The 17091-nt window shown below is 42.5% G+C and overlaps 1 protein-coding gene across 2 annotated transcripts in view; it reads left to right on the forward strand.

Moving 5' to 3' along the window:
* Positions 1 to 307: 307 nt before the first annotated feature.
* Positions 308 to 17091, forward strand: part of Mvd (mevalonate diphosphate decarboxylase) — a 45509-nt gene continuing 28725 nt past the window's right edge. The window contains exons 1-6 of one of the 2 annotated variants that reach the window (XM_077647315.1): positions 308 to 751; positions 853 to 923; positions 3123 to 3190; positions 7844 to 7890; positions 11137 to 11277; positions 13401 to 13455. In XM_077647315.1, coding sequence (XP_077503441.1) covers positions 670 to 751; positions 853 to 923; positions 3123 to 3190; positions 7844 to 7890; positions 11137 to 11277; positions 13401 to 13455 — 464 coding nt within the window. In that variant the 5' untranslated portion in view covers positions 308 to 669. The remainder of the gene's footprint in view (positions 752 to 852; positions 924 to 3122; positions 3191 to 7843; positions 7891 to 11136; positions 11278 to 13400; positions 13456 to 17091) is intronic. The other variant, XM_077647316.1, reaches the window with a different exon arrangement.

The following is a 17091-nucleotide window of genomic DNA, read 5'->3' on the forward strand; positions in this document are numbered from 1 at the left end:
AAGTTAGATGAAGTTTAGCGCTAGTCCTGTGTGCCTCTATTCTTGTGTTCGTCTTGGTCGCGCTACAGTTCTTTTGTTACAGTATGTACCATCTAGCCCAACAAAAACTTCTTCTAAACTGGTTCTGCACTGCGCTGGCACCAGCGGCAGTTTTTCAGGACTGGTGCCGTGAACCAGTCCTGGATCGAATAAAGTTACTGAAATACACAGCAGACACCAAACTTCCGGCTCATGCCACACAACTTTAGGTGGGTTCACTAGCGCCAACATTGGAAAGCGGGAATATAGGTATGGGGTTGCGCTGCCTGTTGGTCTGTCTTTCCATGGTCGTTCCGGACGCGTAGCAGACCAACCATAGAGTTTCTTACTACTAATAGTAACAAACTCTATGAGACCAACGTTGTAGCAGACGACTACAGCGTCTTTAGTTCCAGTGACGTCTACGGTTAACAAACGTTGGTCGCCATTACCCCGCTTCAAAGGAGATGCCCGTATCATCCGTCCACTTATCCACCGCGCTTTGAGGCACGAAAATTGACATTCCTCTTCTGTGTGTGTGTGTGCGCTGTAGTCAGTTTGTCGAGTTTGTCTTTGGTATGAGGAAAAGTGTACGAACGCTTGGCCTCTGTCGCTCGTTTGCCTGCTGCTGGGATTTTCCCGATAGCCGGAATGGACCACATAACAAAGATTAACGATGGATTGTACATGACCACCACTAAAGCTCCTGTCAACATCGCTGTGGTAAAGTACTGTGAGTACAGTGTGAATTGGATAGCATTTGCTCGCTGAGGTCCTCGCTCTTACTTTTGGGTGAGGCTTATTGGTTTCCCTGTGTGTCCATTTTTTGTTCAGGGGGAAAGACCAACGAAGACCTTATAATTCCTGCCAATGACTCTCTCAGCTTAACATTGAGCACTGAACACGTAAGCATGGTTTACTATCGGTTTACCATCCCGAATGAAACTTTTGCCTTTTTTAGCACGAATGCACGCTTTTCGCGCAGTTCTGAGTGATTTAGTTTATGAGTGAACACAAAACGATGAAATGTGAAAAAAATGGGCTTAAATCTGTGTGTACTCAAGTTAGGTGCTAAATGTGCTCGAGACTTGTGAAGTTTAATGTTAGTCTTGGCACGTCTGGAACAAAAAGAAGTTTGCAAGCAACGCGTTTCACGTCTGTAGCAGTTTTCAAGAAGTTCTCCGTGTCTATGGCTTCACTTGGTTTGCTTCGAAATTCACGGCCCGAGTCTGCGTAACCTCTTTCTGTGTTCGTCGTACCTGCCGCCAGTGTAGCATTACTACCTCTTGTTTAGCTAGCTGGTGGTACATCACAAAAGTAATACGGTGTAGTGAATACACAGGCTGAAAAGCAGGAGAGCAGGATTGCAGCACCTTGCCTTGCTTCACGTTTCATTACTGTCACTAGTATAACAGAGTATAACACGTCTGCGCACCAAATAGCAAATGTTAAATTGGCTTGAAAACATAGCGGGCTGCACAGTTTATGCAGCTATCACACAAGCTCCAGAACCGAGCTAAAGAACAGTAACAACTGTGTCACTTCTTGTGGTGCATGTAGATTAAATGTGGGTGTGCGGCATAATTTTCTGGGGAAGGGACACTTAGTAGGTGTGCAAATGAAACAGCTAGAATAATCTTCGAGGTATTTCCCATGCAAGAAAGTCGGCGTTTCAGAAGATGCCTGTATTGTTGTACTTGTCTGGGCTATGTGTTCACGAGTGTGTGTGCAAATATCCATCCATAAGCTGCCAAGTTTGCCCTGCCCCCAACTTCCCATAGCTTAACACTTCTGGCCCGGTGGCAATGGCAATCTGGAGGCAATGAATAAGTGGAAACAGTTGGCTGTGTTGCTTCCTTCATCCCTGCTTCCGGCTAGTGCTGCACATTAAAGAACCCCAGGTGGTTGAAATTTCCGGAGCCCTTCACTACGGCGTCCCTCATAGCCTGAGTCACAACCGTAAAAATTGATGTGATGACACTTATCAAGCAGCACTCCTATTTTCTCAAGCTTAAAAGCTTGACAGAAAAATTCACTTCCAAAGTTTCACTTCCGAAGTTTGGGCAGTTGTGACAGTTGAAGCAGCAAATTGCGCATGGATTTCACTTGTGTATCATGAAGGAAGCCTTGATTAATTTAGATACAGTGAGCATTTATGTTAAATGCAGGAACATCTGCTCAGTTTGCGAATTTTGGCCACATTTGGGCATCGAGCATAAATCAAAAGACACTTGTTGGAAAGTGGCTTGAAAGGGCTGCAGTAAGTGATCCGGTGTGAGCTGTAGTAAGTGCTTCTGTTCTTTAAGTTGCAAAGGCATAGTGTTTACTATGCTACCAAACTCCATTGTTGCATCACAATCACTTAGCGGATTTTTAGAGAAGCTGGACAATGTTTTATTTTCTGCTTGATTTCTATGCAGTGTTTTATTTTGTATAAGTGGCAAAAACTATTTGTATAGAATTTAGTTGGTTTCAGTGCTTGTTTTATTTTGTTGTTACTCTTTGTGTCCCATTTGAACATCTGCTCCTGTAATAGCCCTTGATCAGGGCTGACAATAGAAATAAATGAATGAATGAAAATGGGCATGGCCATCTACTGTTAACATAAGCAATGGAATGTGTGGTCAGCAGTCTGTGTAGTAGTCTTGAGAAATAGTGTGTAGGTGCAGGCAGCAGTCCTCAGCCGCATCTTCTGTGCTGCAGGAGCATGCTTGCAAAATGACGAATCACATTTGCTATTGTGTACTAAGCTTAAAGCTGTGCTGCAAACTTAGGCTATCTTGGAAGGCATCCTGAGCTGTCTGTTCAGTTTGTTGAACATGAATGTGTGCTGTGCAAGGCTGATGTTTGTTCACTGCTATTCAAGCATGCTCCAAGTGGGGAGCAGAGAATGTGCTGGTGCACCACTATCCTTGCTTGGGGCATTTTTTTGTTTGCAAGGTGCCCAAATTGGTGCCAGGCAATGTCCACATTTGTGCCACTGGTGAGTGATCATATGCGTAGAGATTTCTGGGTGTCTCGAATCACGGAACTAGCATATCGCAAGTGCCTTGTGTGTGTCGCTCTTGGGTTTAGTTTGCATAACAAAAAAAAAAAACTTTCAGCTATGTGCAACGACTACAGTTGCTGTTGGGAAGAAGTTCAGAGAGGATAGAATTTGGCTGAATGGAAAGTAAGTAGCCATTTTATTTTTGTTTCTGGTTTTTTGGTGTATGTATTCCTTTCTTTTTTTTTTGCTTCTTTCAGTCTCCTGTGTGATTGCAGTAGTGAAGTTCTGGAAGCATTAATAATCACAAAGTGAACAGGGGAGGGAAAACCTCAGGGTGCTTGCCAACATTTTGACAAGAGGACTTGTCTTCGTCTGGGCAAAGCGTTCATCATTGGCGGAGTTTAAATAGGGTCATCCCTCCGAGGAGGAAGGCCCGATGAGGGGGAGGAGGGCGTGAAGCATAGTTAATTGTCAGACAAGGGTGTTCAGAAGCATTTTTGTTCAGGCTGCCTACTTTAGCACCGCATGAGCACTTTTCTGGCATTCTGAAATGGTATGGAATGTATTAAAGGGCTTGATACCTGAATTCTTTGGATTGGTTCCATTGCCAGTACTTTCCTTGTGAGCCTTTTTTGTCTTTAGGTTCTAACTGTGAGCGTCTGTCTGCCTGGTAGTCTGAGAGGTGCTTCATTATTTGTGTATAAAAAGCAATTTATTACCTGGATAATATTTAGAATCCTGGATTACCTGGAATCGCGCAAGCTTCTTGTGTAGTCCAACATGCTGCTGCGTGCGCTACATTTGCTTACTAATACAGTCATTCAAACTAGGTAGCCTAGGCAGCATTACCTGAAAAGGCAGTTCTGAAACACCACGGCAAGTGCACGAAAGGAAACCACTCACTGTAGCAGACAGTGCCATAGATGACGCACCGGCCGCCTCCGGCTCCTGTTTAGGCTCAGGTGTCCACGTGTAATCAAAGTGTTAGTTTTCTACTACAGTGCGTGGTTCATTTATCATGCTGTTCGAGGTTTGTCTTCAATGTAAACCTTGCTATCATTTGAACAACAGTATTCACAAGGGAATGAAGCATGCGCGGCAGAAATGTCACACTACACGGGAAGCTTGCGCGATTTCTGGAAAACACCCAGCAAATGGAGTGCCTTTTGGGGGGCACGTCTGGCTTGACAACATATATTTATCGTTGGGTTTTACAAAGATAGCTTCAAAATTACGTACCATACTTATTCACACTCTTCTTCAAAGCACTCGCCAACTGTTAATGGGTACTTCGTGAAACGAGAAAAATATTTATGAAAGTTTTGCGCATGTGTGTTCCGGTTTTTTTTTTTTTCTTCTTTTACAAAGAAGGAAACCAGGGCTAAAAGCTGTATTAAACAGCTTGACGAGGGACCTGGCACCTAGAAAAATGTGGCCATGCAGCAAAATCGAAGGCCACAGCATCCTTTTACAAAAAGTCACCAGATCAATATGCACTAATTTTACAATGCGAAGGAAAAATGAAACTATTTTGCACGTGACATGCTTTGTATCACATACTCCTAAGAGGGAACCTTGGTTACAGGAATAAGTTCTCACGGCAAAAACACAATAGATTTGTTAGATTGATGAGCCAGGTCAGAACATTCCATTGTCAATCTATTTAATAAAACAGGCAAAGTATAACGTAAAGACTGTATTATAATGTGCGTGCAGTGTAGGGATGTACCATTTTTTTTTCTATGTCATGTTTGGTTTGTTAGACAGAAAAGTTTTCCTGTAGTTTCGCAAGGGATATTATGATATTATTTTTAGTTTTTAAAAAGGTTCTGTAGTGTACGATTAATGTTTAATGCTACAAATAAAACACTGGGAGAATATCATGTTTCAAAAACAAAGCACTAGTGGGATGACACAATAGGGTACATTAGCTATACATCGGACTGCCCTCTTTTGCAGCAGATGTAGTTTGGACAAGTTAGTAACATCAGTGGCACACCAGATTATAGAGCAGTATTGTAAAAGCGAAAGCATTAATGCATTATAAAGTAAACTGATTTTTTTTCTGGCAGCATATGCCTTGTTCTGAATATAATGCCAACAAATGATGCGACATTCAATGCAAGGTTTTCCACATGCTCATTCCAAGCCATGTTCGTGGAAAACATCACACCGAAGACCTTTGCACTGTCAACTAATTCAATAGGTTCTGTTCCCACGTGTATGGTGACACTTCCCGATAGCTGTTTTCCTCTCAGCACATATACAACTGCCTTCGATTTATTTTAATTAATTCTTAAACGATTAACATTTACCCAATGAGATAACCTGCTCAAAACTAAATTTGTTTTTTTTTGCTCAATGACAGATTGATCATCCATCATCCCTTCTCTCAGAGAATGTAGTGTCATCGGCATAAGAAACCACCCGTGCATTTTCTGCACAATGCATACTATCATTCACATAAATAATGAATAAGAGTGGTCCAAGAATACTGCCTTTTGGCACACCGGCAACAACGGTTTGTTCTGTGGGCCAAGCTGCCCAGCCAGGATTCACTCCCATGCATAGGTGTTTTGAAAATACATCGCCTCCAAAATGACGTTTCATACTTCCAGAACCTGTTCTAGGACGAATTTGCTTGTTCTTCATGAAGGGATGACATCATAGGTGCGCAGTGAAATCAGAAAACTGCTTTAAAAACTTTTGCTTCCATGCATTCCTATGGGTGCTAAGCCTTCTTTTCACCCCCAGTCGTATCTGCCTGCCTCGAAACCCCCACCCCCCACTCCACCCCCCTTGTAAACATGGTGTTGGTCTATACACAATGCGTTATGACCTCAAGTATACTGCAAGCTTTGAAGAACGCTAACATTATCTTAATACATAAGAAAAGAGACGTCAAGGGCTTGAAAAATTGCAGACTGATCGGCTTACTGTTCATTGATACAAGGTATTTACTAAGGCAATTGCTAACAAAAGTCAGGACAACCTTAGACTTAGTCAACCAAATGATCAGGCAGGCTTTTGTGGAGGCTGCTCGACAATAGACCATATTTACACTATCAATCAGGTGATAGAGAAATGTGCAGAATATGGCAACACCTATATATATAGCCTTTATAGATTATGAGAAAGTATTGGACTTAGTCGAAACCCCAGCAGTCATTATGAAATCAGGGTGTAGATGGGCCTTATGTGAAAATACTGGAAGATGTCTATAACAGCTGCAGAACCACCATAGCCCTCCATAAAGTCGGCAATAAAATTGCAGTAAGAAAGGGATTCAGGCAGGGAGACACAGTCTTGCCAGTGCTATTCACCGCCTGTTCAGAATGGGTATTCAGAGGCCTGCATTGGGAACAGTTGGGGATACCAGTTAATTTAGTTTACCTTAGTAATCTGCATTTCACTGATGACATTGCCTTGTTAAGTCACTCAGGGAATGAACTGCAAAGCATGATTAATAACTTAGACAGGATGAGCAAAATGATGGGTCTAAAAATGAATATACAGAAAACCAAAGTAATGTTCAACAGCCTCGCGAGGGAACAACAGTTTGATTCGTAGCGAGGCACAAGTAATGGTAAGGGAATACGTCTTCTACGTAGGGCAGGTAGCGACCGCAGATCCGGATCACAAAAGTGGAGTAACTAAAAGAATAAGAATGGGGTGGAGCAAATTCGGCAGGTTTTTTCAGATAATGGATGGTAGTTTATGAATATCCCTCAAGATAAAAAGTATATAACAGCTGTATTTTACTGGTAGTCACCTATGGGGCATAAACAAAGGGGCTAATGAAAAGGGTTCAACTTAAATTGACGACAATGCAACACACTATGGAAAGGAAAATGGTAGGTGTAATGGTAAGAAACGGGAAGAGGGCAGAATAAGTCAGGGAACGAACACGGGTTAACGATAACCTAATCAAAGAAGAAATGGGCTCTTGCAGGGCATGTAATGCAAAGGCAAGAAATCTGATGATTGTGAAGAATAATGGACTGGATACCAAGAGAAGGCAAACATAGCAGGGGGTGGCTGAAAGTTAGGTGGATGGATGAGATTAGGAAGTTTGCAGGGATCAGGTGGCCGCAGCTGGCACAGGGCTGGGATAATTGGAAAGATATCGGAGAGTATCGGAGAGGCCTTTGCCCTGCAGTAGGCATAGTCGGACTGATGATGATGACAATCTTAGTAATCCGGTATTCGCTGATGACATTACCTTGTTCGACCTAGACGGGAAAAGCAGAACAGTAGGTCTAAAAATTAATATGCAGAAAACTAAAGTAATGTTGAACAGTCTCGAAAGGGAACAGCAGTTTTTGGTAGGTAGTGAGCTGCTTGAAGTAGCAAAGGAATAAATCTGCTTAGGGCAGATAGTGACCTCAGATCCGGACCACTATAGAGAAATAACTAGAAGAGTAAGAATACGGTGGAGCACGTTTGGCTGGGGCGAAAACGTGAAGGCTAATGAAAATGCTTCAGCTTAAATTGAGGACAATGCGTCGAGCTATGGAAAGGAAAGTGATAGGTGCAATGTTGAGACACATATGCCAAATGGCATATTTGGCATGTATATGTGAGGTACCGTGTTTTTTTTTTTAAAGCCATTTTATGCCTTTTCTCTCTTGTTTGGGCTATTTATAATTAAGTTCAAATTAAATGATCACTAAAAATGAGCATCACTTTATCTTGCAGTTGCACTGATGAAGGTATATATTTGGGCATAGACATTTCTTACTATTTAGCCATACTTTCTGATGTTGGCTTTCTCAACAGCACTCCTTGTTGTCCGTGTTCTGTGTAGTGAATGATAGTGCATTCTTTTTATTTCAGAGAAGAGTCGATGCGTTCAGCAAGGCTACAGAATTGTCTTCATGAAAGTATGTATCTTTTTTTTTATCCTCTTGAATTGATTTGCCCACCAGACTCTGAGTAATCCTTGAAGGTGCACTAAAGAGGAATCTGAACTCGTCTTTTTACAGCGGGAACTCTATCTACACATTCTGAGCATTCTTAGAATTATTGCCCTGTGCGGCCGGCTACCCAAAATAAATCGTATTAAACGTCCCGGCTTCCACCTTTTTTTGAACTCAACGCGGTAGGTAGGAGTCATATAGTTTGGCATATATGTGCCACCACAGCCTACTTGACTTTGCTCCATGGTCTGCGTGACTTTGCTCCACGGTTTGAACTCTAAAGCTTTTCAAGGTGATAAACGGAACTACACTACCCTCTTGAAAACCTGGCGTAGTGAAGCTTTCGCTTCGATAAAATTAACTAATTAGCATTTTAATTAACACAGTGTGGTGGTTAGTGCCAACGAGGAGTTTGGAGCCATGGACAGGACAAATCCATAACAGTTTTAAAACATTGAGAAAAATCATTCATTCAAGGAAATCCAGCACTTTTTTCTACACAGGACTGAAACAGCACACACGGCGTGCAGCACACAACATCCGAAATAGCACACAACATCCGATGATGTCGCATTGCAGTGCCTGCGACAGCCGTTTCGAACTTCCTGCACTACTTTACCACATCCTGCACATTCTTTTGCTTCGTTGCATGGTGCAAGGAAAAGGATAGTCATCGCTAACTGCGTGATTTTTATTTTTGGAAAAGTCACCATGGTGGCTAAGTGGTTATGGCGCTCAGCTGCTGACCCAAAAGACACGGGTTCGATCCCGGCCACGGCGGTCGAATTTTGATGGAGGCGAAATTCTAGAGGCCCGTGTACTGTGTGATGTCATTGCACGTTAAAGAACCCCAGGTGGTCGAAATTTCCGGAGCGATTCGCTGCGGCGTCTCTCATAGCCCGAGTCACTTTCGGTCGTTAAACCCCCTTAAACCAAACCAAACCTTTATTTTTGGGAGCGACGGACCAAACTTGGCACCTAATCACCAGACTGTGCTAATTGAAATGTAATTAATGAAGTTAGTTTATAAGCTGCCTAATTAATATTTTCATAGGAACTGACATCTCCAACAGCTGACAGTTTGTTCCTGAAAAGATTTTTCTATTCAAACTTCCTGTATTTAGCAATTTTCAAAACTGTTCACTTGAACACCTGGTGTGATCAGAACACTGGAAATGGTAAGACTGAATTGAAAATTAAAAAATATATATGTGAACTGACAGTTATACTGCAGTGTGCCAAAACTATGTAGTGCATGAAAATTTGTAGAAAATTTCGTGGTCACTTTTTTTGTGTGTGTGCTTGTGAAGTGCTGCTTTTTGAATGTTGATGTAGTTTATTGATGTTTATTGCTTTTTTTTTTTAAATGCGCAGTCAGCTTTATGTATGGCTGAAACTGTGGGCATATTTCAAATGCATGGGGTGTAGTTGGCTTATTTCAATTATGCCTTGCATGGCACTTTCTGACAAATATTTATCTGCAGTACAAAATTGTAAGTGTATATTGTTATGCATTTGAGAAGGGACTATGGTATTTTATACGGAATGGTTTTCCCCCTTACATTTATGTATATATTTTAGTCTGTCAAATGGGTTGTCATGCTATCTGTTATGATCCCCTTTTCATTGCCAAGTTTTAATTTGAAGTCACGTGTTTCATGCTAAAAAAATTTATCTTTCTTTCCTTGTGTATGCATGCATGTGTGCATGCGTGTGTGCATGTGTGTTCCTGTGGCTCATATGTTAATACATGCTTTGATGTCAATACTAATTTAGCGTTAGCAGTGATATATCCTGCACTTCTTGCATGGATGATTTGACACTATAGATAGTGCAGTTAACCCTTTAATGTCCAAATTATGAAGGAATCAAAGAAAAAAAATCATTAACTCCACAGTTTGCTTACTATTGTGCCCATATTCAAAAGCCGATATCAAAATTCTGTTGCTGTCCCTAAAGTTTGAGAAATCTGCATGTCGCCAGTTAGCAAAAATTAGCGTTTAGTCCATTTTGTGCAGTTATTTCAAGTTGTGTGAGAGACCATATTGAAAGCCTCAGACCAACTCAGATGCACAGATACAGCCTGCAATTTTTTTTTTCCCAAAAATTGTCTTCCTATTTTCTCCACAACATTTGAGAGCAGAGGAATTTGGGTGCTGACTGGAAGTCGTGCAGTTATGCCCCCTTTTTTCTTCACACAGTGTCTCCAAACATTTTGGCCGGAAACTGTTGGCTGTTGTGAACACGTTCACATCAAAGTTTGTGTCCTAGCACAGTCCACTAATGAGTATGCGGTGTGTGAACTTTGTCGCTAAATCGCGACACTGTGCAGTAAAGGGTTAATGTGCTCCTTTTTTTATGTGGTCAATATAATGTCCGGGGTGCTTGGTGTGAAATGAACCATTATCGTATTTACTTGTGTAATGAACCCGCTTTTTTTTTTGCAGAAAATTTGGCATCAATTTGAAGGAAGGGCTTATGTGGGGGGAGGGGGGGGGGGAATTCGGAATTTTTTTGTAAGTTGAAATTTCACATCATACATCTGCCCACCTATCCGATCGTCCACAAAAGCCCATGGTCGACAATTTGTGTCCCCGTGTTTGTGTTGCTGGTGTTTAAAAGCATTGTTCACTTCAAAACGTGTTTGATGTATCATAGCCGGATCCAGTGATTTCGTGGTAGTTGACGGTGCCAGGCATTCATGATGAGATAAAGTGAACAAGCTGAACACCAGCCCTTATGGTCAGGTGCATGTTTTTTATGTGATGTTAAAAAAAAAAGCAAATTCTCAATAACAGAAGTGGGGGGGGGGTCATTATGTGACTGGAATCACCACACAAGTAACTAAATACGATAGTTAAATTTGGCATATGCACAGCTGTAAGGCAGCATGCGCACCTTTTTGCGCAAATTTGCGCTCCTCCTTTTTGAAGTCTCCTTAAAAAAAAGTGTGCAAGTTACGAGAGTAAATACTGTAAGTGGGTGATCTTATGCCATTTTGGTTAAGCTGTACTACCGTATAGTACATACTTTTCCGAGGTTTGGCCAACTACGGTTTAACAAGGTTTTACCGTAATCAGATGACTAGTCAGTGTATTTTAGATGCTGTTATTTTTAATTTATTCTGTCTGAAGTTCAGGCCTTTTTGGAAGAATTCCAAAGCAAGATCTGAAAGCACTAAATACTGGTGTATCATTTTTTCTATTCTAGTCCGCAAAAGAAGTCGAGAGGCCCTCCACATGCACAATGACCTTCCTGACTACACTGGTTGGAATGTTCATATCTGCTCTATGAACAATTTTCCGACATCTGCTGGGCTGGCGTCATCTGCAGCTGGCTATGCATGTTTAGGTGAGAAACTACGTTTGAAGGTATGCACGCCCTCAATCAAAAGTTTATGCAATGCTGTATGAGTGAAAACGTATTCTTAACATCTCTGCTTACAGCCTGGAATTGATATATGCAGCCCGATTCTTAGTGTAAAAATTACACAATGCACCATCAAATCCCAACCACTGCATCTAATTGCAAAGGAATAAAATTTTTGTTGAAGTCATGTTCCATAAACTTTTTCCTGGGTGCATTTTTGTAGTGGTGTAATTTTGCTGCAATTTGATTTTTAAGTGCTAAATTTCACTATTTATACTGTCGTAAATTTTTATCTCCAAGGTATTGTTTGCGTCAGACATGCGCTCACAGTTGTGATAATTGATTTCATGGCCTGAGTTGCTAGCATTAGTGTCATCTACCATGTGAGACAGAAAATCATATGCTCTGAACATGCAGGTTCAGGGAAGTTTGTTTCACCTTAGTATGGTAATGAAGAGACAATTTTGGAAGCACTTGTGAAGAATAGTTTGCATATTATTGTGCAGCGAAGTGGCTACTTGTGCACTTGACGATCTGTAAGCATCTGCTGATGGGCTTAAAGATCGCACCACAGCCCACTTCCAATTCTCTAGAGCAGGGGTTCTTAAATTACCCACACTGGCCTAACCCCCTTTTTTGGTACACTTCTGTGTGTGTGAAGCGGATGCAGTTCCTGGTTTGTAAAATAAATTGGTTTTTGAGGAAAGGAAATGGCGCAGTAATTATCTCTCAAATGGTGGACACTCGAACCCACTGTAAGGGAAGGGAGGAAGGTGGGAGTGAAAGAAGAAAGAAAGAGGTGGCCATACCGTGTTCCCTGGTTGTTAAAACTCATTTCATATTGTCAGCTCTTCTAAACTCATTCCTCAGCTTCTAGCCGTTGGTGTTGGTGCCATTCATAGCACAAGCCTTGGCAGTGCACCAAGATGATGCATGTCAGGAATGGTGCCGCATGTTTGTTTTGATGGGGGTGCTAGCGGTGGCGGCTCGTTCGGCGAATTTTGGAGCATGCCAAGACACTGCTGCGCCCAGCTGTAGCTGCACCAGTGCATGTATGTTTAGAATGCCGCAAGATGGTATGGAGGGGCCATGGCGCACAAGGCGTGCATGTTGACGTGTACTCGTGTGCATGGCGACTGAAAGTACAGGCCGCATAGTCGAGCTAGCCGAAGCCAGACAAAAAACAAACAAAAAAGAAGCGTGTGCATCCTATCAAATGTTCTTCTGGGTAATTAGATGGTGCGGGGGCGAAGTTTTGTCGCTGGCGAGTCCATTTGCGCCAGAAAGCCAGTATCTGTTGAAATTAGAAAGAAGAAAAAGGCCGACGCCACGCTGGTCCCGGAGTGGGGAGTGGCAGATAGCCAATGAAAGCTGTACGAGGCGTCATGTGATTCTTTGCCCAGCCTAGCCAGTCAAGTGCATGAATGAGGGGGAACATTTGTCTTGCGACTAGTTTTCTGCGTTCTTGTCTTGGTGTATGGTCCCAAAGCGACTCAGGCTATGAGGGACGCCGTAGTGAAGGGCTCCGGAAATTTCGACCACCTGGGGTTCTTTTACGTGCACTGACATCGCACAGTACACGGGCCTCTAGAATTTCGCCTCCATCGAAATTCGACCGCCGCGGCCGGGATCGAACCCCGCGTCTTTCGGGCCGGCAGCCGAGCGTCATAACCACTCAGCCACCGCGGTGGCTCGTTCTTGTCTTGGGGTTAGAAATATGAGCATGAGTAAGAGATGGACATTGAATAAAAAACTGATTGCTGAAAGCAAGAAAACATACTTACAAAAGCAGATGAAAAAAAAAAACACAAAGGGTTCATTTACTAGGAACACTGACAGATTGCGACCCTTGACTATGCATGTAATATTGGTGTAGCCTCATTGTGCACGTGTAGTAGTTTGACCCAGGGTGTCAGAAGGCTCTGGTAGAGATGAAAGCCATACTTACTGTCTTATGTTCCTCTTAGTAGCAATTAGGATTATTAGTCAACCTCTTTTGTGTTCCTCCCCTTCAATGTGTTTGTAGTTCTGTTCTTGTAACGCATAATTACTGAAAACGGCTGGTTCAGGGGAGGAATTATGACATTGCTTGTTTTCTCTTTCAGTGCAATCGTTAGGAACACTCTTCCATATTGAAGGAGACCTCTCTGGGATTGCTCGGTAGGGGACCACAATGCTGTGTTTATATTCTGTTTGACAAAGGAAAGAGTAGTATTTTGAGCAATGCAAGATTGGTGTTTTAAGGGAAGACTCTGGTCTTAAAATGAAAATTTTTTGCTATTAGAGAAATCCTAACAAAATTACATGTGCTTATGCATTTCTTCTTCTCGTTTTCAAAAATATAACTAGCTTCAGTATATCCCAATTAGATTTCAGATTATGTGAAGGTAACTACAGCCTAATTAGGTCATTTCTTACGGGTCATTAAGACACTTTCCCTCAATATTTTTTGGTTTCAGTTGAATTGGAGCTGTAGCCAAAGATCTGACATCTGGAGGTATGCCATTTATATTGTTGAGGTATGTCATCATATAAAAATGTTCAGTTATGTCCAAGCACCATAGTTATGAAATGTAATTAGGTGACAGTATGGTTCACAAAATTTGATATGTTCTCCTCAGCCATAAAAAAATAGCATAGCTCCACAGTTCAGTTCTTTCTGAAGTCAACAGTATAAGATTAATTGCAATTGCACCAAAGAAATGTAATGAAAACTTTGGTAAGACTAGCCATGTTGGCAAAGATCGCGAAGCTGAGAAAATTGAATTTAAAGTGCGCGCCGCCAGCGATTCAGGCATCGTTGTAGAGGTTTCGGGAAACGGCGGAATGTAGACATTCCAAGATTTCAGAATAGTGAGCAATACCAGGATGTAAGGAAGAACGCTGGCAAGATAATGGCCATCGGGGGTGCAGAAAGTGATGGGTGCCGAGTTCTGCCGCATTTTTCTGCAGAATTGCCATTTCCGTGCTTAGGAGGCATCAAATATATCGATTTTTTTAGTAGTTGGAGATTGAACTCGACCTTGAAGCTTTGTAGGCAGGTGCTTTAGTGTGTACTGAACCCAACTGTGCCATTTTTTGCAAAATTGAAATTGTTGCATTTTTTTGACCATTTCAAGACCAGTGTCTCTCTTAAAAAAAAAAAAAAAAACTCTTGAAGTGTTCCCCCCCCCCCCCCCTCCCTTTTTTTTTTTTGCATGGCAGTCTATGCATTTTGCGTGCAGATGTATGTTACTAAATGTTGCAATAATGGGGCTTACTTTAGTTTTTTTTCCCCTTTTTATTCTTTCCAATTGTCTGATTTTGTATGGTTCAAACCAAGATAAGAGGGAACACTGTATGCAGTCAACAATCAGACCCCAAGTGTAAGTGAGAAGCATACTTTCTTGGTGTTCCTTAGCATTTTTACCATGAAAACCCATGTAAATAGTTTTTTTTTTTCCCATTTAGCTGGTCAAATTTCTGCCTCATATTGTACGTGGATCAAAACAATTTTTAGCACAAGTCTGCAGTTCCAGTTTCGTTATTATTTAGAGCTATCTCCATCATGGTTTTAGCCTGAGGAGGCACTATTTAGTGGTGGCGTAGTTGATAATTTCGATTGCAATGCCATTTCACACCTTTACCATTGGAAGCAGGATGATCGCACTTCACACAATGTCAGGACCGTGAAAGCAGTACTCAGCTGCTTTTAATGCCGTAAGGACTTTTTTTTTTTAATTTTTATAAAACAATTTTATTTCAGGAAATGGTAATATGCTTTATCTTTCATTCTTCGATACATAAATATTTATTTCTGTTCTTTGAAAACATAGGTATTGCAAAGTAGCAACAAAATGCAAAGGAGGTGTTTCTTCAGGGAAATGACCAATAAATGTTTGTATGTACTCTAAACGAATGTTCGAATCCTGCTATTCTAGTCTCTTTTGAGTGTGCTATGTGATCAAAGGAGGGAACTGTTGCAGAGCTTTCGAGGCCACCTGTTCCAGATGCACGTTTCCTCGGCTGCTCGTAAATTGATTCCTCTCCATCTTCATCTCCTGACGCACTGCCAAGGAGGTCATCGCTGTCATTGTTGTCTTTACTCGAACAACAAAACACGGGAGATTAACCATCGCTGTCACTGTAACCTGTGGCATCACTGCACTCATGATCCGCCATGTGCAGTGAAAAGTTTCGCCGTTCAGGTAGAAGAAACCAGCAACCTTTCAATCCCCATACTGCCATCTGTTAGCAAAGCAAGAAAATCTGCATTGAATCATGGCCAGACTTGAGCGGTGGCGGTGCGCGCTTTCTTACGGCTTGCGCATTGGTGGTGTACACAATGTGAGCTTCTCTGAGTGAGTTGCGCTCTCTGCTGCACCTTGGGGCACGATGAACTTACCCCTCTCGCCTGCTCGGTTCTGTAGCAGTGGGTGTTGTGTGCCTGGTTTTGTGACTCTGGGTGGATGTTCACGAGAGGCGGCATCTGACGTACCAGCCTTCAGCTTTTCAAGCTAATCTGCAGTGTGTTGAAAACACGATGGCACAGCAAGAGTGCCAAGGCACTTCCCATGCTACTTAGTGAATACACAAAACATGCTATGCTGGCCTGTGGCATCTGGCGTAGCAGCCTTCAGTTTTTGAAGCTAATCTGCAGTGCGTCGAAAATGTGATTGCATAGCAAATGTGCCAAGGTGCGCCAAGGCGCTTCCCATGCGAACGGCCAGTCCGCCCGTGGAGGAGGGGTAGGGTGACAGCGCCACGGTTGTGCTGCGGCGGCAGACAGGAAACACTCCCGGCACACGGGCCGTATACAAAGTGCATGCTGCTGTCGCTCCAGTCCAGCCGTGATTGGAAAAGCCCTACTCGCCTGAATCTCAATAAAGAGTGCCAGAAAATGTATGACAAGTTGGACTTGTCTTAGGCCAAAAATGAATGTAGGCTTGTGATGAGCATGGCTCATTAGAGGGCCATATAGAAGTTGGCCTGTATCGATAGGGTACCCTGCTGTAATCAAAAAGCTACTAATAAGCTAGAAAAGACCACAAAATGAAATGCATGATGATGATGGATTTTTATGGCACAAGGGCATCTGTGGCCAAGGGCATCTGTGGCCATGGCCCAAAGACCCATTTCCCAAGCATTTCACCATAAATAAGTTCAGCTCCAGACCAGGAGAAAGCATGTATCCATTGTATTAGCGCTGGGTGCCGGGTGGCACTGGGGATCGAACCTCGCACCTCCCGCATGCGAGGCAGACGCTCAGACCACTAGGCCACTGCTGCGGTACAAAATAAAATACAGGTGTCATCATTACAGGCTGATTTTGAAAATAAAATGCCTACGTTGACCGCAATTTTTTGGCGTGCATCCCAAAGACTATGCTACACCGCCATTCACTTCAAAGCGGCGGCGACCCGTCCTTTTCGGTAAGGACGTCGTGAGTTTTAAACAACTAGCGGGAAGATTTTTAAATGCAAATTTCTCGCTAATAAATACATTTTTTTGCAGTTGGACAAACACCAATAGAGCCAGAAAGAGCCACATAATCAAATTTTACTGACAAGAATAACTGGACGAAGTGTTCTTCAGTGTCCTTTTTAAAGGAATGTAATTGTAATAAGGGAGTAATTACTCATTGGCATCCACCCAACCGCAGCCATACGGCTGCAAAGGAAAGCTAAACAGCTTTCTCAGAAACTTCGTAGTTAAAGAAAAATTCGTCCTGATCCGGGGTTCGGACCCGGGATCATCGCTTCACCGGAGCAGTTGCTCTACCAACTGAGGTAACCGGGACGGCAAGTTTATGGTAGG

This window comes from Amblyomma americanum, chromosome 1 (genome assembly GCF_052857255.1).
Source record: "Amblyomma americanum isolate KBUSLIRL-KWMA chromosome 1, ASM5285725v1, whole genome shotgun sequence".
NCBI lineage: Eukaryota > Metazoa > Arthropoda > Arachnida > Ixodida > Ixodidae > Amblyomma > Amblyomma americanum.